General features: G+C 41.8%; 1 protein-coding gene across 12 annotated transcripts in view; it reads left to right on the top strand.

Annotated features, from left to right (window-relative positions):
* Positions 1-15518, top strand: part of CDC42BPB (CDC42 binding protein kinase beta) — a 104090-nt gene extending 88572 nt beyond the window's left edge. For 6 of the 12 annotated variants that reach the window (XM_069858894.1, XM_069858897.1, XM_069858893.1 and 3 more), the window contains 10 exons: positions 2202-2418; positions 2812-2874; positions 6259-6855; positions 9539-9636; positions 9748-9832; positions 9980-10100; positions 10192-10309; positions 11399-11510; positions 11604-11674; positions 13759-15518. In XM_069858894.1, the coding sequence (XP_069714995.1) occupies positions 2202-2418; positions 2812-2874; positions 6259-6855; positions 9539-9636; positions 9748-9832; positions 9980-10100; positions 10192-10309; positions 11399-11510; positions 11604-11674; positions 13759-13890 (1614 nt within the window). In that variant the 3' untranslated portion in view covers positions 13891-15518. Of the gene's footprint in view, positions 1-2201; positions 2419-2811; positions 2875-6258; positions 6856-9538; positions 9637-9747; positions 9833-9979; positions 10101-10191; positions 10310-11228; positions 11268-11398; positions 11511-11603; positions 11675-13758 lie in introns of those variants that run through there. The other 6 variants (XM_069858891.1, XM_069858899.1, XM_069858896.1 and 3 more) reach the window with 3 other exon arrangements.
* The last annotated feature ends 5093 nt before the right edge of the window (positions 15519-20611 follow it).

The raw sequence follows: 20611 nt of genomic DNA, 5'->3' as shown, positions 1-20611 counted from the left end.
ACAAGACATCCATGCGGTTCAGCCTGCCTCACTTGCTGCTCTAATTTCTGCCTACAGTTTTTAATTGAAAGGGTGTCTAAGAAAAAAAACCCAAACTTTTGTCAAATATCCCCATGTAAGAATAGTTGTGGGGATAGACATGACAACACGTCTCCATGGTTTGGTCAGATTATCCCCTTCTAAGGAGATCTGATTAATTAACTGGAAGCCTGGTGTGAGAGTATATCCTTTCAGATGCTCTGTTGACAGAGGCCAAAGAAGATGCTGCCAAAGTGCACCTCTTTTCTCAGTTTTATTTCCTCCTTCAAAACAAGGCATTTCTAAAAAAGGAAACAAGTATTATCTGATACAAGAGCATATTTTCTCAATTTCATATACTTATATATTTGCATCTTGTTGACACAATGGCGTAAAGTGGCTTCTACATAACAGTTAAAACTGTTATTTTGTATTCTCTTTGTAAAAATGTGATCATGTGTTATTTCATGTAACACTTGATGATACTGGTGGCTCACATCTTTTGGATCTTCCACCAGCAGAAAGCAATACCAGAGTGCTGCCAAACACTAAAATATTGCCACCTCTGACCCTTCATGTAATCAAGAAGAGACTCAGACTCCAACATCTCTCCTTGGTAATCAGTTTTTAAAGCTGAATGTTAGGTCATCCTGGCATCCAGACACTGCAGTCTTAAGTGCTGCCATCAATACACTTTTAACAGTAAAGTAAGAGTGTCTGTAGTGGAGTCCTTCTACAGCTTAGCAGTTTGAGATAAGGAGCCTCAAGTTGCATAGCAAATACTGCATTTTTGTACAGGGAATAGTGATAGGTGTATTGTGACCAACTTCTCACTTTTTTTCCACATTTGACTGCATGTGAGATGCCACCTTCAAAAGACTGAAGAGTAATACATGGTGGTACTTCAAAGGGAACATCACAGCTGAAGTCTGATTTGGTTTTCAACTTCAGAAATATTATCCATTGTGACTCCATCCATCTTTAAAATATTAATGCTTAGTTACTGTTGAGACATGAAGAAAGCTTGATGCAGAGTAGTAAGAACTATAAGTAATTGCAAACTACTCAGTTCCTTTCCTATTGCTCCTCACATTCATTGTACTTATGGAGTTCTGTCTTTGACATGCTGTTGTCCTAAGTTTACTTTCAGATGAAAGATCTGACTCTTTAAGGTGAATGTTATTTGTTTAACTCACTCTTTCAGGAAGCGCATGTTACATAACCACATCATCCATCTTTATAGTGATTTCTTATTGAGGCATATAGGCTGAAGGTGTACTATTCATGTATGAATAGTAACAACTTTCAATTTTGCATTTTCGCACCTTTGGCTGCTTTTTTTCTGATTTCTTATCGTTACTCTAGAAGTCTGTTGTGAGGGCTGAGACTGGCTGATGGCCTGTTTGTCTGTGACTGAAAGTGTAGTTCCCATGATCTCACAAACCCTTCAGTCTCTTCATACAGAACACAAAACTAATATTAAGAATTAATAAGTACATACTTCGGGGAACAGAAAGTTCCTGGATAGTTTTTCTATTTAGAATACATTCTGCTCTATTGGATGATTTACCTGAAAATTAAGTGAAGCCATAGTCGTTTTCTTTCAACATGGAGGAGGAGGAGAATGCAATACTTCTGTCTCAAAACATTCTTTCCTCCAGAGCTTTTAATGCAGATATAATGCACTGTTCCTCCTGGAGAAATATTTTGAAAATTAAGTAGCAAAATCAAAATCTAAAACTGATCATAGCAATGCAATTTTGTTTGAATACATCTGACTCAGAGAGCATGCATGTGATTTTCAATAAGTTATTAAAAGATGATTGCGGGAGGGATCGGGACAAATTATTCCGTGCTACTGAAATTCCAGTTCAGAGCAGGAAGGAGCCTTTTACTGCTATGTATTGATCGTTGTAGGAATGGAATGTAGTGTTCCTTGCCCATATTTCAAGATTCAGAATGATTAAGTAAGACTTGAGTATTTTCAAATGAAACCATTGCAGCTTGCCTGTGTGTTTTTCGAAGCACTGTGGCTGTATTAGCTGTGTTGCATACCCCTTAGGTACATCATCACCTTCTTACAAAAAAAGTGAACTTTACTTCACAGTCCCATGACGTAAATAATACTGACAAAAAGTGCTTTTATTACTCTTACTAATTTCACTATCTCTGTCTTTTAAAAGGTGACAGCTTCGCTTTTAGGTTTGCCTTCAAAGTCTTGTTCTCTGCTGATCCTGACGGAAAATGAAAATGAGAAGAGAAAGTGGGTTGGAATCCTAGAAGGGTTGCAGTCTATCCTGCACAAAAACAGGCTGAAAAACCAGGTTGTGCATATTCCACAAGAAGCCTATGACAGTACACTGCCTCTTATTAAAGCAAGTTTAGCTGCTGCTATTGTAGGTATGCTTGTTTTCCCTGTAATAAGTGTATGCGGATTGTTGGAACTTTTAGATGGGCTTCTGTAATGAGGGCACTGACACCCTGAAATAAATTCCTCGGCTGAATTCCTACATAGGAATTTAATAATGAGGTGGGGGGAATGCTAATCTTGCATTGATATTAACATTTCTTCATCCACTTGGAGGAAATGATACTGTCTTATTTGTTTAACAGGTCGTTTTAGCAATATGGTATGTAGCATACTTTTGACACACTGCGTGAACTTGAGCAAAATTGATTTGCTGTTGAAAATCTATCCAGAAGTATTTCCAGCTGTTCAAAGAAAACAGTCTGCTTTAAAGATAAGATTAACTGTAACTGAATTAATAGCCTTTTTTTTCCTTCCTGATTTAGATCGAGATAGAATAGCAATTGGTTCAGAAGAAGGACTGTATGTGATAGAGGTGACCCGTGACGGTAAGTTAGGCCATAATGTATGCATTAATTACGTACAGAATAATGAGCTCCATAACTTTTAGTGCTGTTATAATACAGGTTACACAACAGCCCTTCATGTGTAGTAAGTCTTGAGCACTCAGTTAATTGATGAGAAGGAAAAGTGAACGTGAAATATAAGCACTAATTTGGTCATTATCATAACATTCGGTTGACTGATTGAAATTTAAAGGATGAGTTAGTGGTCATATTCTGACATATCTCACCTTAAATGTGTTCCCACAGCAGGCAGCAAAATCCTTCAGCACACACAGCAGCTGTTGATGCACAATGAATTAGCAGGCACTTACTAAATAGAACTTGAATTGAGTGATAAAAACTTGACATGGAAACAGGCTTCCAACCTGCACCATCAGAGGACTTAAACTGCCATGAATTAGAAGTTAGACAGCCGGTGTAAGCAACTCAAAGAGTTTGTAGACTTTCCATTAAAGCCACCATGTATCGTTGTCTGTTCATTCCAGTAATTTGACAACCACTTACATTCTGTTTCAGACCAAAGACAGCCAAAGCAAATGCCTTTCTTGCCCCTTTCCATTCTCTCTGTACTCCCCTGACCTCATGCTTCCTACCAAGCCTGCTTTTTCATTCCTGTTCTTAATGCATTCTACCCTCTGCTTTGTGAAAAATGGGAGGGATTTAGCGTGTTCTTTTTGAAGACTTACCGTGTTAATTCTGGAAAGTCACATAGAGTGTGCCTCAGGTACCACAGCTAAGTGTATGCTGCATAGTCACTGGGCAGCACAGACATATCCCTCAGTCATTGAGTTATTAGGCATCTCAGCTAGGGAGTAAGGGAAGCATTCTTCCCTTTAACCTAATATACTGAGCACAAACAAATAACAATGGGAGACATGCCTCAGTATAGTGGGAGAAAACGTGAATGTCAAAAGGATTACTAACACATGAGCATGGGGGTTGTTTGGGTCAATACATAAAAAATGCAGTCTTAAACATGAAAAAGCGAAGAACAAGTCTAGTTAATCTTGCCATACTCTTATTTTGAGCAAACAAATGAACAAAAAAAGATAAAAAACAATTGAGTTAAACTGCATTTATAGAAGTAATGTATTTCTAAGAAGCAGTACAGATCTAAAATACTACTACTGTTTATCCTTTTCCAAGTTACCATAGGAAATATTATTTATTTCTTTAAAAGCACCAAACATACTTTGTGAAGTCTGTGCTTTCTTATAGCTTTTGAGACATTCTAAATTTAAACAACACTCTAAATCTATACTTTTTGTTGTATAAAGCTAAACAACCTTGGTTCTCTGATAGGATCGTTTCTTACAAAATACCTAGTGCTTTCTTCACCCATATTTATAACCTCTGAGCTTAGGTTCTTCTGGTGTCCTTAACTATCTGGGAATTGAGGTCAGTGATACAGGTTTGTAAAATCAGAAGGTGCCTTTTCCAACTTTGGAAAAATCACTGGGACATTCCTGAAATATCCCTTTGACAGTTTTTTATCATTGTTATTCAAATTCCAAAGAAGTTATTTCTTTAAGTTTACTCTTGATGGAAGAGTTTCAATTCTCTTTTTCAATACAAGTCAGTTTGTGGCTATTTGCAAGTTGAATTGCAGTTGTGCTAAAACTTGCATTTCAATGTAAAATAAAGCAGTGAATACAGGTTTTTTAAGACTTACTTGTCTGAGGTCAGGGGTGTAGTTTTGGGGGCAAAAAGTGAAGTGTTATTGCTTCCTCTTGCTTAGAATAAGCCCTTGCCCACTTACAGGAGAAACTGCTTTATACGTGGAGACAAGCAGATATTTGAAATTCTTTCTAGCAGTAATAAATGCCATTCCTTTGAGTAAAATTCCAGTGGTCACCATTCTGTAAGTACTTAGATATAAACATAACTTTAGATGCAAATAATTCCAGAGATTCCAGTACAGCTTCTTGCATAAAAGAAAATTGTACATTTAATTTGAAAGGTCATTTCATAAAGGAACAATTATCTGCATCACTGTCGTATGTAAATGTGAAAATGTATTATTAATTTTGGTTTTAAGTTAAAAGATGTTTTGCAGGAGTTTTCTGTGGCCAGTTCCTGTGTGTTAACAGCATTGTTATAAATCATAATCTCTTTTTCATTTTATAACAGTTGTAATTTTCAGTGTTAATTAACTGCCAGCTGCTTGTATCAAAGATCTTTGGTCAGAATATCGTTTGGTTCTTGCCAAATAAACTAAACAGTAAGCTGGAGTTGCAGCTACAGGAAAAAAAGTCTTTTCTCAGTGGCAACGTTCCAATGGGTGCTTGTTCCATAGAACATTTATTCAGACGTATTATCTATTTGTTCAAATACAAGGACGCCACAAAAGCATTTGGCTTGGTGAACTAAACAGCCAAAGTCTTGTTAAAAGTTTACAGAGTTTGGTAACTTGGCTAGGTTACTCAGCTGTTACTGAAAAAATACATATAATTTCCAGTTAATATTTCTTTTTAAATTATGATTCACAAATGTTTTGGATACATACAGCTAGCAGAAAAATGAAAATGACATTTTAGTATAATTGGCGTGTGTTAGGTTTCCTAGTTTTAAATTGGTTAGTCTCTTTTGTTTGTACCCCATGAAATATTCAGTACTTTCTTGAAAGTGCCCGTATACCCACAATCCTAGAAGCAGAACTCGTACCTAACCCTCTTGGCTGACTTAGTTCTAAAAAGCCCTTCAAACAGTGAAACTCCCCATATTCCATGGTTAACCTAACCAGTCCTTACTGTGAGAAGGCTTTTCCTGGTGCCTGTCCTAAACCTCTCCCTACAGCTTAAACACTTTCCTTCTTATCCTTTCCCCATCAGACACAGCATTTTTTTGGCTTTCCATGCAGGTGTTTAACATGCCTTAATTGAACTAATTTTGTGTTTGGCTGAGCCATTTGCCAGCAACAGAGCATTTTGTATCCTCAGTTGTCAGCATTTGATACTTTTTATTTATTCTCTTTGTGTTCTGCCAATTTTTCTTCCTCCATAATTTACTGAAGATGCTGATATATTCCTGAAGGTGGGCCCATTTCAGAAGACACAGCTTCTAGCAGTGGATAGATAGTACAGATATTATATAGAAAAATTTCTCCATTTATTCCAGATGTTAAGCAGCCTTTTCCTGCAAAATGTTGCTGAGACTTTGTTTCAATAGAGTCACAGGAATTCTTTGTTTCACTGTTTATTCTGAGAATTAATAACAGAGCATCGAAAATATGTAATAGGTGCTTTTTTTTGTCTGGTATGTATCTGTGTTTAGATTTGTATTTGGACGTCAGTATGTAACACTGCAGAATTTACAAGCGTGATGGTGTTCTTGTTTAACTTAGGGTACCTCTCATTTCCTTTACAGTGATAGTCCGAGCTGCTGACTGCAAGAAGGTGTACCAGATAGAGCTTGCTCCCAAAGAGAAAATTATCATCCTCATCTGCGGTCGGAACCATCATGTTCACCTTTACCCCTGGGCCTCTCTGGATGGGTCAGAAGGAAACTTTGACATTAAGCTTGCAGAAACTAAAGGCTGCCAACTGATTACAACTGGAACACTAAAGAAGAGTTCTTCAACTTGTTTGTTTGTGGCTGTCAAACGACAGGTTTTTTGCTATGAAATTCACAGAACTAAACCTTTCCACAAAAAATTCAGTGAAATTCAGGCTCCAGGAACTGTACAGTGGATGTCAGTGTTCAAGGACAAGCTCTGTGTTGGCTACCAGTCTGGGTTCTCTCTGTTGACCATCCAGGGAGATGGACAATCTATAAACCTGGTAAATCCTAATGACCCCTCGCTTATCTTCCTCTCACAGCAGTCTTTTGATGCCCTTTGTGCTGTGGAGCTCAGTAATGAGGAATACCTGCTTTGCTTCAGCCATATGGGAGTATACGTCGATTCACAAGGTCGAAGGTCACGCATGCAGGAACTAATGTGGCCTGCAACTCCTGTTGCCTGTAGTATGTATATGTTTTTCTGTTGCCATATCCCTGTTGCTGCTTTACTTGTCTAAAAATACTCAGCGTTGTATTCTATTTCGCTTTGGTTTGTCTTTCAACAACTACAGTTTAACATTTGATGAGTTGACAGCATACATAGTTCTTCCTGATGGTAGTTTTGGACTCGGCCATCTCCTGGGCTGAGGTCCTGGACACTGCAAGAAAAGAAGCTCTGCCACAGAAACGTGAATTATGGAATGCAAAATAACTTTTACAGAGAGCAGGCCTCAATGCAGGACAGCACAAGACTATTTGTCTGTGAAATTCAGTAAAGATTTTTGCTCCTCTGGAGAGTGTAAATGCCTAGTTGTTTGTAGGATGTCTCTATGTCCTGCACTCAAAGTACAGTAGAAACCTGAACAAGAAATGTAACTGCAACTCTAAAGATTCATAAAGATAACAAAGTAAGAGGTAAAAATATTACTTTTGGCAGAACTGGAAGCAGTTATTTTTTCCTTTCAGTTTTATTTTAAGGAGAGAATTTACAAAAATAATATAGGCAGGTGGAAGGTGATTCTTCAACTGCTCTGCTTGTTTCATTAGCATTGGTTTATCAGCTAGTTACGATAGAAGCACATGCAGAGCATTTTTCATTATTTAGTGGTCAAAAGCAGTTCATGATCCTGGGGGTCTTTTCCAACCTAGTGATTCTGTGATTCTACGATATAACTGGGATTTCTGTTTGGAGCTCAAATAGCAATTAAAATGTTTTGAACAACTGAAGGTAAGAAATAGCTTTTGGTTTTAATAGTACAGCAAGCAGATAGGTAGGTGCATGTTGGTGTCGTTAGGCCAGGCCCTAATAGCAGTTTGTTGAATTTTAATTGTCTTGAACTGCAATTGTTTGCTTGCTTTACTCTGACCAAGTTCTGTACAGAAATCTGAAACAAAGGCCCACGGAACAAATGTAGTTGCAGATTTAGTTTAAAACACCATTAGCCAAGGCTAATGTTTCCTTTTCCATTATCAGCTTTAGAGTTTTTTGCATCTCAGCAAACTAGACTTGCTAGTTAATGAGTTTGTCTGTTATTATTAGAAGCTGTTCTTACTGTAAACTGTTCTTGTATGTGCAGTCCTGAGTGGCATTGGCCTGGGGCAATAACAGAGCAACTTTTTCCGCTGCCAGAGAAGACAGGATTACTTCCATTTTCATTATCCTCATCCTCCCTCTTCAGTTCTGGTGTCTGTCAGTAGTGATGGTGGCTTTTTTTAACTGTCCTATTAGGAGATCATCAGAGTGGAAATGGTTCTGACCCTGTCACACTTTCTGCTGTGGTGAAGGACCATGTTGTTGCAGAGAGGTTTTAGGGTATGATGGAGAATTTATGTCGGACATGCAGTCCCCTCATGCTAGTAGAGGCCAAGGTCTTTAGTAACACAGTCAGCTCTGCTATCTCCAGTGGCCTGTCTAGGTCACAGTCATACCCACTTCATGTGCTGGTTCCATGCTCAGTCAGTGTAAGTGTTGTGGGGCTGCTTAGCTTGAGTGCAGCGCAGAGCGAAGGCTTGGAGCCAGCATGTCTTGAAGCTGTAGTGTGGGCAAACCCAGTGCAGACAATACGTGTCTCTCTGGAAACCAGTAGAGATCTGGTCAAGCTCATCAGCTCTGTCTGGGAAGTGCTGGCCTTGGCTACAGACTGGCCAGCCAGAAGTAGTTGGTGTTTCTGTCTGGTGGTCAGTGGTCTCCCTTGATTTGGATATCCAAGCCAGCTGTGACCCCGTATAATAAATACCTGACCATAAATCACTACTGGGATACATATTTATGATAGCTCTCTGAGGATTTCTGTGAATTAATTTTAAAAAAGCACCAACGCCTTATTTCAGATCTTCAAAGAAGGTACTATGATGTTTTCAATGTCCTCAACGGGTTATTTTTCTTTAGTTTATTGAAGCAGCTCTTTTCTCTATTAAATCCCATAAATTTCTGATAACTGCTCTTTGCATCAGTACACAGTCTTTACGTGTGCAGAAACACGTTGATACGAAGCTCTAGGGATCTCTGCTTCTCATTTGACCTAAAAGAAACTTTTCTGCTGATGCTTTTTAGGATTTTTTTAAAAATAAAATGTTGAAAAGAGAAAATGGGTTGTGGGCTTTAAGCATTGTGACATTTTTCGGTTAGCCTGATGAAAGCAACCCATACATGAATATCTAAAGCTAGATAATTGTTAGCAAAAGAGGAAGGAAATTGAGAACAGATCCACATCATGTCTCCATGACCCACCTCACAGATGGTGGCCATCTCTTTTCTCCTGCACACAGCAGATGTATAGTTAGTTTGCTGCTTCCGAAATGAAGTAATCTGCATCTGTAGAAAAGCTAGCAGCTCAGTTCCTACCAAGCAAGCAAATTTGTATGCATCTGAAGACTTCAGATGCCATTTAGCAGTTTCATGAAATCATAATTTGAAGTTAAAAACTGAAAGGGTCAAATTTTAATCTTTCCGTGATGCTGGTGGTTATCATTAGTAAATCTATTGTCAGAAAATTATCTGTTTGAAAGTGAGGCTGGGAAAAAGTGTTTTAAAATGTATCTTGCACATGGTGGAAAAGTTGTAACTATTGAAATATGCTCAAATGTATCAGTTCTGGACTACTGAAACTACATTAGGGTTTTCTGGTTTTTTTTTTAACCTATGCAGGTTGCAATTCTTCGTACGTAACAGTGTATAGCGAGTATGGTGTTGATGTATTTGATGTTAACACTATGGAATGGGTCCAGACTATCGGCCTGCGAAGGGTAAGTAATTTGCTTTGAATGTAGAACTTAACTGTGTTAATTCCAAATGAGATGTTTCTTCGCAGTGTATGCTAGGCTTGAGTTAATTTTCTGCCTCCTTCCTCAAAACAGATCAGACCATTAAACATGGATGGCACACTGAATCTCCTTAACTGTGAGCCACCAAGATTAATATATTTCAAGAACAAGTTTGCAGGTGAGTACTGAGCAAAGGGAGAAACAGGAAAATGATACAAAGCTAACCGGGTAATTTCGAGCAATGTTACCTTTGCATGAGATTAAAATTCTATTGGATGCGTCTGGGTCAGCATGTACCTATGTATGTGAAATTCTGCTATTACAGCAGGAGCTGTCCTCAGTGTACCAGAAACATCTGACAACAGCAAGAAGCAAATGCTTCGAACTAGGAGCAAAAGAAGATTTGTATTTAAGGTTCCTGAGGAAGAGCGATTACAGCAAAGGCGGTAAGAATTTAGTCGTGGTATGTAACGTAATATACATGATGACATGCAAAGACTGGGAGTGCTAACAGTAATAATCACTCTGTTCTTTTAGGGAGATGCTCAGAGACCCAGAGCTAAGGTCAAAGATGATTTCTAACCCAACGAATTTCAACCACGTGGCTCATATGGGACCAGGAGATGGAATGCAGGTTCTCATGGACCTCCCACTGGTAAAATACATTTAAAAGAGAGGAAAATATATGTGCATTTGTTCTTAATCAGAAAAACTGTGCAAACGATCTGCATGAGGTTCAAGTACTATCTCTGTGCCAAATTCTTCTTTTAATCATTTTGAGAAAGGTGAACCTTCCTGATTTGCAATGCTTCTAAATCCTGTTCAAGGAAATACTGTTAGCTGACTTATGAATGAGACATGGAAAGAAATAGATTATCACTGCCAGGAGCTTGTTAGTAGTATTGTAAATAATCAGTCTCTTCTCCTTCCTTTTTCTTGTTTGTCTTCTTAAAGTAACAGAATGAATTTCCTTCCCTCTCGACATTCTGCTCTGATATCACCTCTAACAGGCTTGGAGCACTTCTGTCACAAGCCCTATCTCTGCTGAAATCTTTCTCCTGAGTGACCATTCCTCACTGCAAGGCTCCCCTCTGCTTTCTTCCTCTTCCTGCCCCTCCTCTGCTTCCCTAGCAAGGGTAGGAATAGCTACAAACTGTTAGGAACTGGAATGATGTGCTTGAGGCACTTTGCCAATTTTAGAGCAAAAACAAGGGGGAAAAGCAATGCCGTGGAGGTAACTAAAATGCATGTGAGTTGCACTGCTTTATAGCGTTATTTTAATTTTGTACATAACAAATACAGCATTTTGAGAGCTATTTTAGTGTTAAATCCATGAGAGGAAGGTATGAAGGTAAACTTCTCTGTTCTGTACCCTCTGTTTTATAGGTTGTAGTGGAGGCTTTCCCTTATCTTTCTCAGCTATCCTGGATGAGGGTAATGCATTTGTCCTTTCAGCAAGAGGAGGAAGGAAGGCAGAGCAGTTGGTGCAGTCCCTACCCCCTTCATAGAGGGCTTGCAGACTGATAGCTTCCAGTGGCTGCTATGGGTCTTAGTTCTTTCTCTGTCTTTCTCAGGGTTTGTCTCTGTTACTGAAAATATGTGGATGTGGTCAAGTAAGTTCAGAGTTTTTCTACCAACACTGGGTTGTAATAGCTTCAAAACCACAGTAAAGTTTTCATGAGTTACAGCTCCTAGTTGGATAGCTTTTGTTGCTGGCTAACGAGGTGTTTCATTTCAACTGTAGAGTGTCCTACCTGCTGCACAGGATGAAAAACCATGTCCCGCTACAGCTAACCTCTCGCGGCAGCAGCAGCAGCAGCAGAGAAACAAAAGCTATATTTCATGGCCCTCATCAGGTAAGGCTGGAAGCAAGCTTGTCAGTTCTGAGCTGTAATTTAGGGCTTCAACGAGAGGTGTAAAACCTGCCTTTCTTCCTTCTTTGCCTATAGGTGGCAGTGATGTGGGAGGAGCCATGCCCTCCCGAAGCATGTCTGATCCTGACCAGGAGTTTGACAAAGAGGTACAGTAGCTTTTATTAAATAGAGATCGACAGTATCCTGTTGCCATAAAGTGCTTTCATTTTCCAATAAATTAAATTTCTGAGGAAGTATTTCCTAAAGACTGTCTTCTTTATGGAGATGTTTTCCTTTCACGTGTGTTTTCTTGAGCCTGTAATACATGATTGCAAGTTAGGTATACCAGCACAAAAGCAAAGCTGTGAAAAGGTCTTTTTATGGCTGTATTTTAAGAAGTATTATGTCTTGGATTAAGCTTTGTAGAGAAGGGAAATTTGAGTAATTGATGAAATGTCGTCAAAGCTCCTAAAAATGTTCTGTAGGCTATTAGCATAGAATAGCAAAGTAATACAACTAGTTAAGTAATTTTCTGTGCTGCCTTGAGGAAGTCTCTTTGTCATGTAACTTGAGAAGGAATCGTATTTTAAAATATGTAAAACTGCTTTTAGCAAGAGTGAAAGTACGTGCCAGTAGTCACCAAACTGAAAATGTCCTTGCTGTACAAAACTAATGTTCCTTTATCTTAGGAGAAAAGATGTATGAATTTTGTTTCCTTGATTTATCATGGGTGTAGCTTCTTCCAAGCTTTGCTCAAGCACTGCCTGTGCAAGGAAAGTGTTTGGAAATATTCCTGCGAGGCAAACTCCTATATCAAGATCTTAGCATCTTTTTAGCACTTTTTGGTACCCATTTACAGGCCTATATAACGTTCTGGATTTTGAAGGATGTTTTCCTGAAGCCAGACCTTTTCAGGATGCCTTAGTACACCCCAAGTCAAAGCATTTGTCCAGAGTTATGATCACAGCCATGCTCTGACTTCCTTTGTAACCTCAAGTAAGCATTAAATGCATGTGAAAACAAGGATCCTTAAAAACAAGTGGTTTTGAAACTGTCTTTCTTTTCAGAGATGCTGATGGCAGACTTAGTTGTTTTGCAGCAGCCTTCCCAAATGCCATTATATTCCACGCTTTGGTGATAATTACTGTTTGTAGGCACAATTAGTGGTGGATTCTAATGTCTTTACAATGTTTTCTATTTTGGTAGATCTTACAATTTCTTATGACTTCTTAAATTTAAAGAAAATAGTAATTTGAAGCTTGAAAAAAGAGCCTCTAGGTTACCTTTTGCATTATGCTGTTTTTCCCATGGCTTTTGGCTTTATTGCAACATGAACCGGATCATGTTAGGATAATCTTGTTATAGGTGATCTTATTATTGTTCGAGTCATGCAAAACCTTGCGAACAGCGTTCTTGAAGGATGTTACCTTCCTGTCTATTTGCTGAATATACGTTCCCTTTCTTGAAAGTCACTTGCTACGATGGTGCCAGTTTTTCTGTGCAGTATTTCATTATCTGTGAATGTGTGAGGTGCTCAGAGAAGTAACTCACCAAAATAGTGGGAAATTTGCTGGCTATCCTGTTGCAGTGAGACCAGTCTGTGAAGGCAAATATCCAATAACCAATCTAATGCTGCCGAAATAGCTGTCTTTATTAGATATTGACGTAGGGTGTCTCCAATAAGTGTATTCTATTTCCAGATATCCAGCCTGATACTTGGCAACCTTCAAGTTTTCTGTCAGGCACTTCATGTGCTTGTAGCTGTTGCTATTTTGCAGACAGTTCATGTGCTTGTTTCCTTCCTTCTCACCAAAATGAAGATGATGCGACCATATTCTTACATGTTTATATGGGCAGAGAAATCTACTCCTGGGCTATAAAAATTGCTTGAAAAACACAGGCTGGTAAATCCGGAACAACAGTGGAGAGATAGATGTGTTCTATCAGGAAAGTAGCAGTTGCTAAAGGAGAGGAGCCTGAGATGTAGCAATTTCCTTGTGCTTTGCCGTAATTCCTGTTGTATCAGAAGTTCACCTTCAGACTGCACTACTGCCTGTTGACAACGATGGAAGTATTTTCATGAATGTTTAGCTGTGACATGAATCTAATACATGCTGCTTCATAGGTGTTGCACCTCCTAATTTTTGAGTGCCTTTGAAAGCTTTTGAGCGCCTTTGAAAGCTTTTGAGCGTAAAGAATTTATTTTATTTTAAGTAGCTTAATTTTTTTTTTAAATGTTTCTCGTTAACAGCCTGATTCAGACTCCACCAAACACTCTACTCCATCCAACAGCTCAAATCCAAGTGGTCCCCCAAGTCCCAACTCTCCTCATAGGAATCAGCTTACACTAGATGGACTAGACCAGTCAACTTGCGATGCATAACGCTACTGCTCTCACCATTCTGGCATCGATCATCCACTACTCCACGGAGTATTCAAGAGCAGGACAAAGCCGTCTCAGATGCTAGTGCCAAGACTGACACTGAATCTCTAGTGTTGTACAAGAATAATTATATATCCAGATTGTAGATACAAATATTGAAATGAAGAAAATTGTTTACTAAATAGCGATGGAGCTTTTTATGCGTAATTGTTCACTGCTCGGTTACAGTTGATTCCTTTGTGCACAGCTGTGACACAGTTTTATTGCATAGGAGCATTTCAGGCCACAAGTAAAGTCTTATTCTTATGCTGAAAAAGAAATAGAGAGAGATACTGATAATGTTGCTACAATATCAGGAATATTATTTTTCTATAGAATGATGTAATGTCTCATTAGCAGGAAATCCTTTTAGACACAATTTGGACCTCTACATAGGAAATGCAAGCAGGTCTAGTTACATCCTCAGCTGAATACACTTTTCCCTTTTTCCCATAACTATTTGTTTCCTAAATCTTAAGGAGAATGCTAGGAAGCTGTAGGTTGTTTCCAACATCAATAGAATCACCAGGAAGTCAAATAAAAGTTGGTTATAGTTTTGTGGCCTTTTAATTCAATTTAGCCATTACATATACAGCTGCATAACTGTCTTTCTATCTTTCTACCGACTTTTTAGTCTTGTACATAGGACTACTGCCAGTTATCCGTTACCCATACCCTGCTTTTCAGTCCTCATCAAGCAGTTGTTAGTCAGGGCTTCTAAAATGTTGGTAATTACTGCTGTGAAAAAAAAGAATTTACTCCCTAATTCCTGCCTATCTCCTCTGAGAAGTTGTTTCTCCTGGGTTTTTGGCATAAGGACACACTACATTGTTTAGCTAGCAAGCCTTCTCGTGAACGTGTTACCCTCAAAGTCTGCTTGATCTAAGGGACTATAACGCACTAAAACATCAGTTTGTTTTATTGGTTACCAAAGTGGAACGTGAAGGATGTGTAACTGGGGGTGCTGCTTTTCTCATTAATTGTATCCTCACCTGCATGAAGACCCCATGATTATTAATCAAGTATTGATCATGTAGAAAAATGCACAACACACTCCTGTATATTTTGCTATGGCCCACGTGCAGTGGTGATGTTTTGCGTGTATATTTAATCTCATGCTTCCATGTATTATACATTTAGTAATCAAAAGATTTGTGACCATGTTTCATTAAAAGCTTGTAATTAATTCAGTGGCTGGCATATCCAGTTTGTCATTGTCACACTAGTGTGCCTTCTGTGCCAATTTTATGACAGTTGGATGTCACTTATTTAAGATTTGGTTTAATGGGCTAATGATATACCAATGGCTAATGTTCTTTTCTGAAACACTGTATAGGATGTGCACTTATCTTTAGTTTAAACCGAGTGTTCTAGTCAACATTTAATCCTGTTACATTAAGTGTTCGACAGTTGCTCTTTTTCTCAGATTCTTGATAAAGGGGCTCAGTTAGAGCTGGACACTACTGCTTTGTGGGTTTTCTGGTTTTTACTTTTTTAATGTAAGTCTAAGTCTTTGTAATTATTGAATTGTGAGAACATTTTTGAACAATTTACCTGTCAATAAAGCAGAAGAGGGAGGTTTTAAAGTTCATAGTCGTCTGTCTTGACATGTGGAAACAGTCTGCCACTGATGCTTGCTTTAGTTTCGTGGTAAATTTGCTTTGTTCACATGGATCTTTAACTTAAACTGAAAGATAACTTTGAAGCTCCATACCTGAGTGCTACAAGAAAGGTGTATGTGTTTCTGCACATAAAAGCATGTTCAGGAGAATTGAAGCCCTTTTGGTGGAATACAGAGTTGAAGTTCTGTGCCCTCTGTTTGTGTTAGAGTTGTCATTTCATTGAGTTGCTGTCCCTATTAATTCATCTTTAAATTATTTATATGACCGCTTCCTTATGGCCAAAGGGTAGTAAGGAGGCTGCAGGATCTTCTCAGGTATCTTTAGTGTGAAAAAGCAATAAAGACTTTTGACTTGTTGCCAAAGCAGTAGTCCCAAAGAAACACTTAGGAACGTGTCAAGGATTGGTGGGTAAATGGTGCAGCCCCTAATACAGCCCCTTCCTGCTTCAGTGTTTGAACACTGCAGAGCTCACTGTAACTAGAGTGGCACCAGCGTCTTCCCTAGCGTATCTTGGGTAAGCGTCCCTTACGGAGAGCCCGAGTGCTCCCAAGTAACTCAATTTGTCTCACCCATCTCACTCCACGTTATCTTAATGGGTGAAGGCCTAGATTAATATTTTGGACTCTGCTGTTCCTTGCTTGACCAAACCTTCCTGGGCACGTCCAGCAGGCTGGGATGGTTCGGCTTGGGAATGTGCTCCCGCACTCTGCCCTGGAGATAGGGGGACAGCTGATAGGAGGTTTGAGGGCTGTATGCCGGAAGCCTTCTCACAAGTATTCATGCTAATCAGCCTTTGACTTTAAAAAAAAACATTTCTACTGCTCTTGAGCTGATTTTTCTTTGCACACTGAGGACTTTGGGTGACAACGAAGTCTTTAATTATGGGGGTATTAAATCATAGCACTCAGCAGTGCCAGAGCTTGGTTATAATTTAAGCAGGAGAACATTTCTGGAAAAATAAATTAATTGCTCAGTATGAATACATTATTCTTTTTTTTTTCCCTCAAGTCTGGCCAAGCAAAATTCCTCCCCAAGTCTGCCACCACAGCCCTTTGTGAATCTATTCCCTTAAGGCTTCTGATGCTGGTTACCTAAAGAGTCTTCCTAAGCCCTCGAGGGAACTTTCAGAAATGCAAAATCTCAATGTGAAATATTCCTCTGACAGTGCATTCCCTTCGCCCCGGAGGCTACCAGTCTAATATCACAAGTGAGGGATTGAGTTATGCTAGGAACGAGGGTAATTTGGTCTCTGCCTGCCTCTCTGCCCATTCTCTTTTCACAGAGGCATCACATCAGGTCCTGAAGCCAGGGAAATGGGCGCAGCATTCACCAGAACATGTTGGTTGCTTCCAGCACAGATCTTTGCCCTGAAAGGTTGTATTTTTGAATACATCCTGGTGTCACTTGCTACCCAAGAGCTGAAGCCACATGCTGACACCTCTGACTGTGGCACAGATGTGCTGAGAACAAACAGCTTCCTAAACGAGTGCCGTCTGCCAGGTGGGAATGTAAACGTTTGCTTTATGTTTGCAGGGTAAGTAAGTGTGTAATGCAGCTAAATTGCAGAGGAGGGACTTCAGCGTGGAAATGCTGAATGTCCAGGCACTCTCTTTCTCCCCAGTGCCAACTTAGGCATCCCTGGGAGAAAGCAGTTGCACAAAAATCTTAAGGGCTGGAAGTGGTCGTCTAAAGCACTGAGAAGCAGGGAAGCATTTGAGGGAAAAGATGACACTGGGAACTGAATTGCACCCTTGGGAGAGTTAGGCAAAGAAACAGTCAAAAGAGGATGTCTCATCATGCCCACAAACCTTCTCTTGTCGCTTAGTTTAGCCTATTTTAAAAGGAAAAGCTAAAAAAGAAATGGTGCCAACCTGCTGGAGCACCTCACACTCTGGTTTGCATCCTTTGCGAAGCAGCTCCAGCAGGCAGGAGCAAGGACATACTAGAAGTTCATTGCCCAGCCCTTGCCTTCTGTTGTGGTGGCAGATGGTCTGGACCACCTCCTGCTGTCTGCCTGCACCCCTATAAATGTGCTTCCCTCTCTCTTTCCACTTGCATTGCTCTTTGGGTTGCCCTAAGCTCCTGGCAGCTCGTGGGTCGAGCGCGGTGGCTCCTGCCGCCCTCACACAGCAAAGAGCGGCCGCTCTCCTGCAGGCTGAGAGCTGCTGCCCCACGGGCTGGGCTCACGGCTGGTCAGAGGAGCTCCGGTTCGTGGGGAGAGGGACCGTGGGCGTGGGTACCACAGAAAGAAGGGAACAGTGCTTGGAAAGAGCCATCGTGATCTTGATTCTCCCTTGCAAAGCCCTTCTAAACGTGTTTCTGGGAATGCAGGGTGATCGAGGCTGGACATCAGCTGCATGCCTGTTGCAGGATGCCAGGGAAAGCCAAACATTTGCAGAGCGTCATCCCAGTGGCAAATGATGCTCAGACCAGCATTGCCCGCGGGGTGAGCTGAGGACGGGAGCAGAAGACAGCAGGACGTGCTCAGTAAAGCGAGAGCTGCAGTGCTGCGCTCCAGCCAGAGGAGGAACATGAACTCAGAAATCAGCCAGTTCCCTGTGCCTTGCAGCAAATATTTTCCCTGCTTGCCACTAGCTGCAGCACTTTTTTGTCACCTGACCACACAGGTTTATGCAGCGTTGTTTGTCATTTCCTCATAGATAAAGCCCTCAAGAGTTCTTGCAGGATTTCCAGGTTCGTACGCTGCTCTGCGGTCCTGTGAGCAAGAGCGGCGTGGAGCCCCGTGTGCTGGTGGAGGCGATGGCACCTTGCAGTGCCCCGGCCAGCTCCTGCCCCTGCCAAATCCCCTCTCGTGGCCGCTACCTCCCGCTAAAAAAAAAATGCATTGGGCCAAACCTCTTTGTAGGCTCAGTGGCGTTTTGAGCACTGCTGCCTGCTGCACTGTCAGAATCTGGATTTGCGCAACTTGTATGAGTAACTGTAAAGCATGGAGGGAAGGCGTAGAGTGATAGGAGTTGGTGTCTATTGATAACGTGCAAGTCATGCTTTCTTTCAAGGCCCTGGGAAGCGATGAGTCCTGAGATCTTGCTAATGCATTTTGCATTAGTCCATCAGAACAGGAGACCCTTGACTCCCAGGACCAAGCGTGTGACAAAGCCATGAGGTGTCCGACCGTGCCGCGTTCAGCCTCAGCAACATAAATCACCCGTCCAGCGTGCTGCTTACCAAAGACGCCTGCAAATTAAATTCCTTGTTTAGGCAGGATCCCAGGAGAGACCCTTGCGCACCGAAACCCGTTGCGTTAGGCTGCTTGCACCACGGGCTGTCTGCGTATGCTAGTGCACAGGGCAGTGATCATGGATACAGCTGGTTTTCCAGCAGCTGTTGGCCTCCAGCATTGCAGACGGGCTCTGGTGCTTCAGGTTTGTTTTTTTTTTCTTTCTGCAGAGCTCTCCCCCTCCCTGTGACGCTTTCTGTACAAGCGAGCGAACGTGGCTCCTGAAGGAAAAGTACAGAATGTGCTCTGCTAGCACACTGACAAAAATTGATCTCTACTTTAATTAAAGCCTCTATTGTAATTGACCTCGAGCTGCTAATGCATTTTAAAAATGAAGCCTCGCCAGCAGCAAATCCATACAGCCCAAGGCGGAGGTGCTACTGGGCGGCGATCCGTGCTGCGGGGCGATTTGCCTCCCTGCGTGCTGGCTGCGTGGTCAGCTGCACGTCCCTGGAGAGCATCCCACCTCACGAGCACACGCCTGCCCACGGCTCACGCTGACATCCCTGCGTGCTCGGGTGGGATGCAGAGCTGATGTCCTCAGGGGAAAAATATCATCCTGCCACCATCTTGTGCGATGGTCCCTGTTGCTGCTACCTTGCCTTTTCCCTCCCCAGGCACGCAGCCACGGGAGGCTCTTCCCTCCTGCCTTCACCACACAGCATGAGCGATGCTGCTGCCGAGCCCCAGCGTGATTCTGAAGCGAGGAGCTCAAAAAACAGCAGAGGGAGAGAAGTGTTTCTCTCTAGGAGCTTGGGACTGCTTGAGGAATGGCCCCAAGCCCTCTCCTTGTGCGGGGCAGCGCCGGGATGATGGGCTGCCTGGTGCAACAGCCTCCAGCATGCAGCACAGCAGCAGTGTCAGCCAGGGGAAAAGAAATTGTGTTTAGCTAAAGGCTTGTAAGCTAGAGGAGATTCAGTCACTTGCAATGAACTGATTTGAAAGAGGCAAAAAAAGGCTCTCACAAGCAGCAAGTGTAACACCTGTACAGATAGGAGCGCTCCTCACCCTGCAGCAAAACCCAGACAGAGTGTGGGCTGGCAGATGCCGTGGCTGCTCTCGTAGGCACCATGGAAACATCGTGGCACCAGCACCTTGCCAGTAAGGAAGGCTCAGGCTCACCTTGCCACACAGTCTCCCCTGGTCACAGGTTGTTCTGCGGCCTCATGAGGTCTGGATGAGGGCTTTGGCAGGGGTGGGGGTGCCCCTTGGGTTCACTGGGGTGCCACAGAGTGTGTTTTGGGGATCTAGCCCTGGCTCACTGCTCTCCAAGGAAACACAGGACTGTGGGATAGCAGGATGTGGGTATTCCCAACCTGCTTGTGCCAGGCAGCACCTGCAGCAGCTGATGGCTTCCTCTGCATTTGGACACTGAAGGTGGCTGCTTTCCTGGAAACCAAGTGCCTGACACCTGCGGCAGAAGCTCCTGCCCAAGCAAGTTGCTGTTCAACTCAGGGAGGTGGTTGAGTCACCTTCTCTGGAGGTGTTTAAGGCATGGGTGGACAAGGCACGGAGGGGCATGGTTTAGTGTTTGATAGGAATGGCTGGACTCGATGATCCCATGGGTCTATGATTCTATGATTCAGTTCTGCTGGAGGGGCGCCCTCAGGAGAGCCACGCACAGTGTGACCCCCACCCTGCACCCCCAATGCTGACCTCCCCCCAGACATGGCTCTGCCTCACTTGCAAAGAGATGCCAGCCACCAAGGGCGTGGAGATGGTTTAGTTCCCTGCCTGGCTCTTGTTTCGTGTCCTGCCTGCTCGCGCTGCCCGTTACCAGAGGTCTCTCTGCAGGCAGAGGGGCAGCAGGGCCAGTCTCACC

The sequence above is a fragment of the Phaenicophaeus curvirostris genome, chromosome 5 (genome assembly GCF_032191515.1).
Source record: "Phaenicophaeus curvirostris isolate KB17595 chromosome 5, BPBGC_Pcur_1.0, whole genome shotgun sequence".
Classification (NCBI taxonomy): Eukaryota; Metazoa; Chordata; class Aves; order Cuculiformes; family Cuculidae; genus Phaenicophaeus; species Phaenicophaeus curvirostris.
Note: the sequence above shows the minus strand (reverse complement) of the source record. Positions and strands in the feature narration are given on the sequence as shown.